Genomic DNA, 12,104 nt, shown 5'->3' with positions numbered 1-12,104 from the left:
GTCGGGTACAGGGGCGGCTGGAGCAATAGCAGCAAGGAATAATCCAGCGTGTGCCAGACTGCTTTTATCAGACAGAAATAATCCTCCATTACGGAGCTTTTAAAGTTGCTGGTTCTCTCTGCACATTGAGCATGAAGGGTATGGTGGTGCTGCAGTTCGTTAGATGAGATATAATATAAAAAAAAATCCCTTGTAGGTGCCATAAACAGCTGCATTCGCACAGGCTCGGAGCTCAGAGGAACTGGTGAAGATTTTGGGGTGTTTGTTTTTTGCTTATGCAATGTGGAGAAGCCCTGATGGTCTGATCCACCCTCCTGCTTCCCCCAAAGTGCTATGGGGTTGTCCAGGGAGGAGCAGGGTGGGGACCGGGATGGTGACATTGTGCTCACCCCCCAGGGAAGCTGAAGGAATGGAGCCTCCTCTTCTATGGGACAGCCGAGCACCCCTACACTGCCTCGGGCAGCCCCCAGACCCGCGGGAGGATGCTGGAGGTGCCGGCATCGGAGATGGAGCCCTCGAGAGCCGCCTTCCTGCAGAGCCAGGTGGAGGTGGCGGAGGAGGAGGAGGAGTATGCAGGTAAGTGCTGGCCAAGCTACTGTGTCGTCCACCCCCAGAAATACCCAGGAAAATGCAAACCTGGATAAACTGCGGGAGCCATGAGGCCGAATCCTGGCTGGGGCCGAGGCGGGCTGGGAGGAGCGGTGCCTGTGGCTGGCACAGGGCAGCGGGATGGTGAAATTAGAAGGTAGCGAAATGCCCCGTCCCAGTGCTCCCACCACAAATTGGTGGTGCAGCCGTCTGGGGAGTAAAAAAAGCTCCTCTGCCCACCTTCCCCCCAGCGTGGGCACGGGCGGGCGTCCCTGCCGGTCCCCGAGGAGTGTCCAGCCCCTCTTTCCAATCTGCTTCTGCACCAGGGTGTTCAGCCGGGTGGGATTCATGCTGGGGAGGATGGGTGAGTACCCAGAGCCATGCAGCACCATAGCATAGATAGGGTGAGATATATAAGATTGATAAGGTAATAGATATAGGATGAGATAGGCGGAGGGTCCCTTCCCCATGTCTGTCTGTCCAGGGCGATTGTCCTCAGAGCATCCTGGCAGTGGGGGCTCAGGGATGCTCAGCCTCTCCCCGTGCTGAGCCGCTCTCTCCCTCTCCAGGTCCATGTCACCCAGAGTGTGGTGACCAGGGCTGTGATGGCCCCAATGCTGACCAGTGCTTGAACTGCATCCACTACAGCCTGGGCAGCGTGAAAGCCGGCAGGTGAGGGGTGCCGGGGTGTCCCCGCGGGGTCCCTGGGTGGTGGCGGCATCTTTCCCCAGGGCTCACACCACGCTATGGGTTATGGATGTTTGCACAGAGGAAGAAAAGTATGAGAAAATGGTGGGAGCACAAGGCATGGCGATATAAGAAAGATGGGACAGACTTTTTAGGAGGGCCTGTTGCCATAGGACAAGGGGTAACAGTTTTAAACTAAAGGAGGGGAGAGTCAGGCTGGATATGGGGAAGAAATTTTTATACTGAAGGTGGTGAGAGCCTGTCCCAGGCTGCCCAGAGAGGTGGTGGATGCCCCATCCCTGGAGACATCCCAGGCCAGGCTGGACGGGGCTCTGAGCAACCTGAGCTGGTGCAGATGTCCCTGCTCATGGCAGGGGGGGCACTGGGGGAGCTGGGAAGGGCCCTCCAACCCAAACTATTCTATGATTCTCTGATTCTGTGATCCCTGCCCTGGACTAGGGTACGATGGAACAGGGGACAATGAGCTGGAGAACCCTGGAGGACCTTGGCCATGCAGTCCTGGTGGGAAGAAGCATTGGCTTCACTGCGGTCACTCATGCCCAAGGGACAGCTTGGTGCCCCAAATCACTTCTGGAATTAGGGTTTCCACTCCTCCATCTCTTGGGCTGGCACAGGGCAAGATTACCCATAGACAGGGTCACTGGCCAAGAGAGTCCCTGGCTCTTTATTACAGAGCCACGGCATTCAAGACACCCGAAATCTTACGAATAAGAAGCAAATGAGCCCAAATCACCATCAAGGCTCTCGTTTCCTTTCCCAGGATGTGCGTGAGCTCGTGCCCCGTGGGGTTTTTTGGTGACAAAGGTGCCCGGAGGTGCCGCCGGTGCTACAAGGGCTGCGAGCGCTGTGTGGGGAGGGGACCGACCCAGTGCACGGCGTGCAAGAGGAGCCTCTACCATCACCAGGAGATGAGCACCTGCATGGCGCTGTGTCCGCCCGGCTTTTACGCCGAGGAACGTAAGGATGTTTATCACTTGCAAGCTGTGGCATGGGGATATGCAGGGGTCGCTTCTATTTTAAGTGCTACAGGTGGAGAGAACACCTTGATTTTTGAATATTGGCTTTAAAATCCACTCCTCTGCCCCAGGCCTGCTTTGCACAGTGAGGGCAAGAGAAAAACCTTTGTGTGTGCAGAGAGTGGTGCAAAGCAGAGGTGTTCAACTCAGCTCTTAATTAAAAGACTGTAATTAATGATCCTAACTGCTTGCAAAGCTAATTTCTTCTAGGCAAGCAATGACAGATAAGGTCATCTGCAATAGCAGGGACCTGCCGGGGGGACGTGTCACTCCTCCCAAGGGAGCTGGCACTGAGGTGCAGCGGAGCTTTGAGGCTCCGACTGCCGCTTGCAAATCACTGTCCGGATTTTATTCTCCCTGCCTCATTTTGTTTTTTCGAAAGGTCAGAAGCGCTGTCTGAAATGTCATCAAAGCTGTAAAAAGTGTGTCGGCGAAGCAGACAAATGTACTGCATGCAAAGATGGATTCAGGTAAAATCCCAGCACGGGAGGCGTTTATACCCACAGCATTGGTACCTGTGGTTTAAATTTGGGAAAACTGATGGGAAATTAGAGAGTGAATTAAAGACCCAAGATCCTGCTTCCCTGGTACCACAGCTGTGGTGTGGAGCTGAGAATTTAAAGGTGGTGCCTCGTGTCCCTTTCTTAGCTGGAAAGCACGATTTAAATTTAATTTCCTTTTCTCCAGTGCTTGCCAGGGTGGTGGGTAGGTGCTGTGCTGCGGGATCAGAAGTGCTTGTCCAAATTTGGTGACCTGTGATCAGAGCACCTCCCGGCATCACAGCATCTCAAATGGGGGAAAAAAGCAATGAAAATGTTTATGCCTCACATTGGCAAGTGCATCTTTCCTCTCATATCTCAGACAGCTCTGTCAGAGCTGTTTTCCATCCCCAAGCTCCCATGGCAGTACGATCCTGGAGCACTTCACTCAGGGGCTGTAAATGGGCCAAACCCACAGTGTAGCAGCGGGGCTCTCCCAGACAAGGAAATTGCCACTGCCAAAAAGATCATCTACTCCCTCAGAAAAGCAAAAGTGGAGGCGCTTGTCAGACATAATCCGCATGGCGCTTGCTTTTTATCGTCCAATATCCTTTTAAGCTGGGACTTCAAATCATCCCTGCCACGGCAAAGCAGCACCAGCCCAGCTGCGGCTCTCAACCAATTTCCTTTTATTCCAGGGAGCCTCACAGTGCAAAAGGTCTTTGGGAAGGACAGGCTGGCTGCCCACAGGAAAAAATAATTTCCTCCTGGATACTTAATTAAGTAACCTGTAGCTGTCTCTTTGGTCCAGGCGGGACTTTAATTTCTCCTGAAGTGCTGGCTGGCTTTCCGATGCTCGGGCGCTGCGGGCTGAGGCTGCTGTGGGGCACTGGGGGATGTGGAGATGGGGATGGGCTGTGTCATCATAGAATCATTTTGGTTGTTGAGTCCCCAGAGCCTGTAGCTTCGGGTACAAACATCCTTTCTGCTTTCCCGGCAGCCTGGCAGGAGAGAGCTGCGTCCCGGAGTGCCAGCCCAGCATGTACCTCAGCCGGGAGCCGCGGCGGTGCGAGACCTGTCCCGCCGGCACTGGTATGTCCTTCACGCCCTAAATCCCCACACAAAACCCCAAAACCTTCCTGCATCATGAGCCGATGCCCACGGTACCACGGTGCTGGAGGGGATGCAATCCCAGCGCTCCGGCACATCCCGCGAGGTGCTGGGAGTATATTCATCTTGAAAAGTGGGGGTTTTTTTAGAGAGTTTTTACATTTTTATTAGAGCCATTCTTTATTTCCCCGATTCGTCCGAAGCCAGGTGCTTTCGTTTAATAAGGTTGCGGGGGAGGCTTGTAAAAGCGTCTCGGAGTGATGGAAGATGGCTTTGCAGCATATAAAAACGTCAGGCAACCAAGGAACGTTATCCCGGCTGCCCCGTGGCACCGGGCTGGCTGCTGCTGGCTTCCTCCCGCTGCCCGAAATTGCTCGACGGTCCCTTTAAATCCTGCCTTTTTCACTTCTTGAAAGTCCAATTATTTTCCATGGTTAATGTTCACGTCTGCCCTCGAAATCATCGTAGATCTGATGATAATACGATCTCCAGACAATTCATGTTCAGTGGTGTGAATCTCATCTATCATACATGGGCAATTTCCTAAGACTAAATCCAAAATATTTATTGATCTCGTTGGCAAGCATGGAAGAGAACAGGCTCTTAATCCCTTAAGAAAATTACTTCTCTTCTAATTCTTATTCCAGTCAGTGTAAATGTACTTCACCACAATTATTTTTCAAGCCTTTTCTTGCCTTCTTTTCCTGTGTAACCATTTCTCAAGCATGGCACGTGGAAGGCCTCTAATAATACCACCTCCATCACTGCAATTTGCTGTCCAGCAGCATCGTGCTGGCATCAGAGCAGGACTCTCTGCTTTCCCAGCTCCTCTCCTGAGCCCTTCCCTCCTCCAGCTCCTCCACAACCCAATTTAGCATCTCTCTTTCTCTGCGTTACTCTGAACAGGAAAGCCAAACCAGTGCATGCTTAGGAGTGGTGGCTGGTGCCCCGGAGGGGATTTTGATGTGCTGTCCCCCGATGAGCCTCTGTCACTGGCTCTTATCTCTGCAGAGGGGCAGGGTGTTGAGTCCTGGCTGGCCTTTTTGGGATGGGGGTTGAGTTTTTTGGGATGGGAGCTAGTTTTTTTGGGGTGAGAGCCAAGCAGCTGCACAGAACCCTGGTGGGATAACAAGCAACTTGTTCACTCCTGGGCACGAGTGGGACAGAGCCAAGCTGGTGCCCCCATCTCACGTGGGGCTGTGGTCACGCTTGTGCAATGTGGCTCTTGTTTCCGAAATTGCCTACATCATAGAATCAGAGAATAGTTTGGCTTGGAAAGGACCTTCCAATCTCACCCAGTGCCACCCCGGCCACGAGCAGGGACATCTGCACCAGCTCAGGTTGCTCAGAGCCCCGTCCAGCCTGGCCTGAGATGTCTCCAGGGATGGAGCATCCACCACCTCTCTGGCCAACCTGGGCCAGGCTCTCACCACCCTCAATATAAAACATTTCTTCCTCATGTCTACCATCTGGCCTCCCCCATGTCCCCACAGGCCCGGGAGAGGAGCACTGTGCACCCTGTACCCCTGAGAGCCCCGCACCCCACTGGCGCTGCGTCCCCGCCTGCCGTGAGGGCTTCTACCCCGCCGACAGCCACGGGCTCCCCAACAAAGTCTGCAAGAGGTATGGTACCATCCTCATCACGACCTGAGCAAAGCTGGTATGGTACCACCCCCATGGTGAGCCAAGCAAAGCTGGGACGGTACCATCCCCGTCAGAACCCGAGCAAAGCCGGGACCGACAGGGAGTGCTGGCAGCGATGATAAAAAGAAAAATAATAATGCTGAAAGCAGCTCGCAGCTGGAGCTGTTTGCTAGGGAAATTAAAAGAGGGCAGCGGTGGGGCTGGACCCCACATGCCCCTGCCCCAGAGATTTAAGAGCTGCACGCTCCCCAGCTGCAGCCAGCCAAGATGTCTTAGGGCTACAGTGGAAAGGGCTCAGCCCCAGCCCCGGGCTCTTTGGAGGAGGTGTGGGAGGAACAGTAATGTTTAGGCAAATATTCCAGCTTTCAATCAAACCTGCTCCGTTTGCCCCGCGGCCGTGTTGGAGGAGCCTTCACCCGCTCCTTGGCCCAGCACGGGGGCTGCTGGGAGATGCTGGGAGGCAGCAATTTGCTCCCACTCTGCACTTTAAGTGGGGAGTGGGAGTGGATTCAGCCTCATTAAAGCGAAACATGAAAGGGAAGGATTAAAGGTGACTTGGGAACACACAACACAGGCCCTGCCTGCCCGGGGTTTCGCTCACCGGTGCTGGCACTCCAGCAGGGAGGCTCTGGGTACCAGCATCCCTACCTGGAGATTTGGCATCTGTTCTCTGCCAGGTGCTGTCCCCAGGCAGGAGGCACAGCCGCTGGGTTCTTTTCCCTGAGCAAACACGTGGGAGCAGCACAGATTCCCCACGCAACACTTTTTCTAACTGGGATTCCTGGGAAAAGAGGTGCATGTCCCACTGAGCCTTCCAGCAGGTGAACGTCTTTGGGATGTCACTGGGCACCACGCTGGCACCACCAAGCCCATTTTTCCCAAGGTTTTGGTAACTTTTCAAGCTTCAGACTCACTGTTTTCCACATCCTCTGGTTCAGTCTGGATGTCACGGTGCCGGCACACATGTTTTTCTGGTTGACAGCCCATTTTAGCTGGCCGGGGTCGGGGTGGCAGTGGCGGTTCAGACCACGGCAGGGTCTCTGTCCCCAGGTGCGATGACCACTGCTCAGCCTGTGAGGGCTCTGGTGGAAACTGCCTCAAGTGTAAAGAAGGTTTCAGCCTCCTCAGCGGCTCCTGTGTGACAAATGAAACCTGCACCAACGGTAAGTGATTGTGACAGAACAGCTGGCACTGTAGTGCTTCCCTGGTAGCCAAAATGAAGGGTTTGGGATATTCGCTTCACAATTTAAAGCCGAAAGCACTGGAGCCTCTGGGCTTGCTGGGGCATGGCTGCAGTGGGCAGGCAGGTTACCTGGCAGAGCTGCTGGATATCTGCCTGTTGCTCAAATGCATCCAAGCGTTTGTATTTCATTTTAGTTTTAGTCTTGGGGCTAATTCTCCCACTTGCTGCAAAGCTGCTTTCTTCCTTCATTAAAACCATGTGAAAGATGCCCTTAAAAAGCGACTTGTTTTCAATTCTCTCCTGCAACACCGGAACGAGTTGCACCGCCTGTTACGTGCGATGTTTGTTTATTTTAAATGTTAATCTGCTCTCATTTTCTCTTGTTCCTTGCCTCTCCCAGCTGACAAGACTTTCTGTGAGATGGTAAAATCAAACAAGCTCTGTGAAAAGAAGCTGTTTGTGCAGTTCTGCTGTCAGACGTGTCTTATGGCCGGGTAAAGTTCAGCGGCTGCATCCATCCAGGACTTCCACCAACTGCCAGCCCAGTCTTTGCCAAATGTTTAGGACAAAAGTTTATTTTTTCAGCTTTGGGAGAGTTTACATGGTGCTGTCAAGCATTTGCTTGGAAGTTTGATAGCTTTAATATCACTGTCAGCGCGTTTCTATAGCAATATGTTAAGCAGAGATTGGATCGTACCCTGAATGATTGAGTCCTGATAGGCAGCAGACAAGCGGTGATATTAATACTCTCAAACACTCCTCGTGAGCAGGGACCAATGCATGATCCATGTACACACGCTTGGTTCTTCGTGGAAATCCTACTGATCTGCCCGCTCCCAGCGGCTGGCGAGAGCCCTGGCTGAGAAGGATGCAGGACTTAACGCATCTGCGAAGAAAGGACTGTTTCTGGCTCAAATTTTTGGTACCCTTTTCTGCTAGGTGACGGCTGATATAAACCTGCATTGCAAACGGCCGGCGCCGTGCTCTGTACATACGTAAAACGACGAATTAGGTGGTTCCCGGAGCGGTGCCCTCGAGGCCGCTCTGGCACTCCTGTTCAGATTCAGTCGGTAGCTGTTTCTCTCTGGCCGTGGCAATAACTGGAGATTTTTGAGGACCAAAGCGAGAGCAGATCCATGTGGCTCTGCGGGCATCAGCCCCACGGGTCTGGCAGGGCTTTGCAAAACCCCCTGTGCCTGCAGGGAGTCTGGATTTGGGAGGGGGTTCATCTGCACGGACCATCCTGGGGGGTCACAGCCTTACCATGAAATGTATTTCCCTCCTGGAACTGCTACTAAGTTGATTAATTCAGTTCTGGAATGAGCCAGATCCTTCCCTGAAATGAGATGGTGTTCCCCTTAACCTCTTCTGGTATTTTGCGTTATCCCCTGTTTTGCTGTGGATACCCCCCCCACCTCACAAAATCCTCCTGTTCGTGGCAGTGATTTTTCTTGGGCATCTGTTTCCAAAAGAGGCATTCCCAGGATTTGGTCAGGAAACTCTTAATTCTACGAAACTCTTCCTTAAAACAAAACTTTTCATGCTCTCTCTTAATAGTAAGTCATGTGGTGTTTATATAATTGTGTTTAAAATATCCTTGGTTATGTTGTTTTACAGATTTTTTAAAAATAACTTATACAATCCTTGGTTTTTTCTCTGTGGACTATTTTTTATATGGGAGTGGGGAATCTTTTGTGTCTTATGTCCTCCTTTTCTCCTCCCTGACCCTGCAGAGCCACTCTTTGCACCAGATGTATGTGAATACTCTTTCCTACGCTGCATGTTCTGATTTTCATTTTTAATAGTCTTAACAAGTTAAACCTTTTTTGCCAATGAAATTCACAATACAAATTGTCACCAGTTCCTTTTGGAGCTAGGATAATCCCTGCTTGGTTTCGGTTGCGACGACACGCGCCGTGCTTGGGCTTGCCTGCAGAGCCACATTGTCACCCGTCCTCACCCGCCTGGTCCAAACCCAAGGAAAGATGAAGCTTTGGTGAACTGACCTTTAAGTTAATAAACTATTGATCTCCCCTGACAAATGAATCTGTTCCTTTTTCTAAATCCTGACCAGAGGCAGGTCAGTGATGCACCACACATCCTTATTTTGCTGGACAAAGCATCTGTCCTGGCCAGAGTTCCTGATTAGCCGAGAACACCTGCAGGAGAAACAGATGAGCTTCATCTGCAAAAACCTCACTTTTATTCTCATAAATGCCTTTTACCTTCAGAGGAAACTTGTATTCTCAATACCCACCCCATGCCAGGCTGGGCTGGTGTCTCTGGTGCACCCAGGGCTGTCCGACCGGGGTTTGGGGCCGTGCTTGGGCACACCTGGGTGTATTCCCCGGTTGTGGGGGCAATGAATTTGCAGCCAGATGAGCTGGCAGAGGGGCTTGTCCCCCTTTCCCACCTGCATTCGGAGCACCCTGCAGCCCCCAGTGCCCCTCTGCACTTCAGAGGCACTGGGAACCGCAGGGGAAGGAGAGGAGCTGCTGGCGTGTCGGAGAGCGGAGGGAGCTGTGGAGCCTTTTGTTTGTCTGTTTTGCAATGTTTGACTATGGGCCAGGCGCCCAGGGTAGTGCCTGGATATTTGGAACTGAGCTTTTTACGTGTTAAAAAAAAAAAAAGGAACGGAGTGCTCCCACAAAGGAAGATGCTTTCACAGAGCTGTGCTGCTGTGAGCTCATGTGTCTTACAGGTCTTCACATTTGTCATCTGATAAGTGTGAATTAATCAGGTGGTTTATCACAAACCATGATTCCTTCTGTTGCTTCAGGATTCCCCTTTTGGTCTCGGGCCAAATCAGTGGTCAGAAGAGGGGTGAAATTCTCCTGGCTTCATTTCTGTTGCTGTGTCACACAGTCAAAACCTGGGAGTTGTGAATCAGGAGTCTGGCATCAGCTCTGCCTCACAGCAGCCTGCCTCTAAACCCTGCTCACCGGTATATTTAGATGTACTGAAATGCTAAAATAATTTAAAAAAAAAAAGAAATATGTTTACCCTTACATCCTTGGCATAACTTAAAATACACACTGGGTGAAGCAATGCAATTTAGGATGACCATCCCCCAGCAGTCCCAGCTTTATCCTGCTTTCTGCTGCCCTCCAGCCTGCCAGGGAAAGAAACTAATTCTACGCATTGAGTTCATGTAACACCACCAGCTTCCAGTGTTTCCCAGGGCACTAACTGCCTCAGAAATATTTCCTGGAAAGTAATAAAATTCGGATTATTTATCCAAGCTATTGCAATGCTCGCTTGGAGCTATTGAAGCCTCTCTGACACTGGTATGCTCAGAGGATCAAAGTGGCTGTATCTTCAAGAAAAATGCATATTCAGGCAATTTATTAAAGCCCATTTCTCTGTTGTCTCTTGGCACCAAAGGCAAATCTACAATAGATGTTTTCTGGAAAAATCTTCTTAGTGCAGCCTGACTCCTTGTTTGCTGTTTGGCTATGAGGTTGCATCCACGGCCATCTGCCATTTTGTGGCAGGTGGGGAACATACATCTTAAAAATCATTCCTTTGACTTTCCATTAGAAAGAAAGGGCTTTTAAGAGCTTGTGTACAGCATTTGAGACCAAGAACCTGTCTGCTCTCAATTACAATTCTATCGCGGCTGCAGAGCTGAGGCATACAGCTGTATTGTGCTAAGGGCGAAAGGTCCGTGTTTTATTTGGCCCTGTCAGAGGCAGGACCCGCTTTCCAGGAGGCTGAAGAGGGTCTCATTTTAACAAGTGCCTGGAATGACTGAAGACTCTGTTGTCTTTACCGCCGCATGACTCCCGAGTCACGTACAACAGATTCTTCATTTCTTCTTATGACAGCTCTCTCTCTTTCACTTGCTTTCTCCTAACTGCTCTTAAACAAATGCAGATGTTATAAAAACTTGAGCATGTTCTTTCATACATGGCTTTGGAGCGGGTGTTTGTTAAGCAGGGAGCACAGGAGCTGCCTGACCCCAGCTGACACCTCTGCAGGGATCGCTGGGCAGAGCAGACGCTGCGGTCCTGGGGAACCAGCCAGGCGGCACTCTCAGGGTGATGCTGCTTGATGCTCCCAAAGGAAAAGCATGAGCCATCTCTGCCTGGTACCAGATGTGGCTGCAGCATTTAACCTATTATCACATCCTCTGAGTTCACAGAAATGTCATGGCTCAGGGAGAAAGATCCTTCCCTTGACAGCAGTGGATGCAGAAATCATTCTGGCTCATTTCGCTCAGGGGACCTTGACGGCTAAGGAAGTATTTATATCTAGGGCTGCAGAAGCAGTGGCTTGGTGACGTTCAGCAGGATTTGGGACCTGGGGGTGCTCAACCACTTCCCTTCGCATGTCACCTTCAGTCCGTGTCGCCCACGCTGTGGTTCACCCTCCTGCAAAGCCCCACTGCCGCAAACCGAACTCTGCCAGGGGCCAAGCAGCTTTGTGTTGGAATTGCCTTGCTGAGCCATCTCAGCTCCCCCACAGCTCCCTCCAGCTCTTCCTCGCAGTTCCCCAAATTCCTAAAGCAGATAAGAGGGAGTGCAGTGACAACCTAAAGTACGTTGTATCTGAATGTCATGCCACAGCCCGGGGCGTGTTCCCAGCCCATCACGGCTTCTCTGGAACCAGGAACACATGTGGAAGTGCCAGAGTGACTGTCTCAAATGCTGCAGGTAGAAGGTGTTTATGGGCAACCCTACATCCAGGAGCAAAGGCTGAAGGAGAGAAAGCACCAAGAGCTGTAGTTGATCCGCTTTCTGGGCTGCAAGTGCATGTTGCCGGCTCTTGTCCAATCTTCCACCCACCAGTACCCCCAAGTCCTTCCCAGCAGGGCTGCTCTCCATCCCTTCATCCCCCAGCCTGGACTGATATCGGCGGTTGCCCCAACCCAGATGCAGGACCTTGCACTTGGCCTTGTTGAACCTCACGAGGTTCACATGGCCCCACTTCTCGAGCTTGTCCAGGTCCCTCTGGGTGGCATCCTGTCCCTCAGGAGTGTCACCTGCACCACTCGGCTTGGTGTCATCCACAAGCTTGATCCCACTGTCTACGTCATCGATATATGATAACACGGGGGAATATGGAGGAACCCACCTCAGCAAGGAATCATAGAATGGTTTGGGTTGGAGGGCCCTTCCCAGCTCCCCCAGTGCCACCCCGGCCATGAGCAGGGACATCTGCACCAGCTCAGGTTGCTCAGAGCCCCGTCCAGCCTGGCCTGGGATGTCTCCAGGGATGGGGATGGTCCCAGCAGGGCCCACCAGCTCTGGGGCAGCCAGGCCGGGCTGCTCGGGGTGGTGTCGGGGGCACCCCAGGGTGCTCGGGGTTGCTTTGCTGAGGGAAGAGGCGTTGGCGGGACAGCAGATCCCTCTGCTGACAGGCTGCCGCAGCGCT

At 52.1% G+C, this 12,104-nt stretch overlaps 1 protein-coding gene across 1 annotated transcript in view; it reads left to right on the top strand.

Annotated features, from left to right (window-relative positions):
- The window catches only part of PCSK6 (proprotein convertase subtilisin/kexin type 6), a 37,014-nt gene extending 28,257 nt beyond the window's left edge, over positions 1-8,757 (top strand). Inside the window, exons 14-21 of the mRNA XM_065641589.1 lie at positions 397-576; positions 1,158-1,260; positions 2,057-2,253; positions 2,695-2,782; positions 3,792-3,883; positions 5,395-5,524; positions 6,596-6,708; positions 7,129-8,757. Of these exons, the coding sequence (XP_065497661.1) occupies positions 397-576; positions 1,158-1,260; positions 2,057-2,253; positions 2,695-2,782; positions 3,792-3,883; positions 5,395-5,524; positions 6,596-6,708; positions 7,129-7,226 (1,001 nt within the window). The 3' untranslated portion in view covers positions 7,227-8,757. The remainder of the gene's footprint in view (positions 1-396; positions 577-1,157; positions 1,261-2,056; positions 2,254-2,694; positions 2,783-3,791; positions 3,884-5,394; positions 5,525-6,595; positions 6,709-7,128) is intronic.
- Positions 8,758-12,104: the final 3,347 nt, after the last annotated feature.

The sequence above is a fragment of the Caloenas nicobarica genome, chromosome 10 (genome assembly GCF_036013445.1).
Source record: "Caloenas nicobarica isolate bCalNic1 chromosome 10, bCalNic1.hap1, whole genome shotgun sequence".
Taxonomy (NCBI): Eukaryota; Metazoa; Chordata; class Aves; order Columbiformes; family Columbidae; genus Caloenas; species Caloenas nicobarica.
The sequence above is the reverse complement of the archived record's forward strand: the minus strand, read 5'-3'. Positions and strand labels throughout refer to the sequence as shown.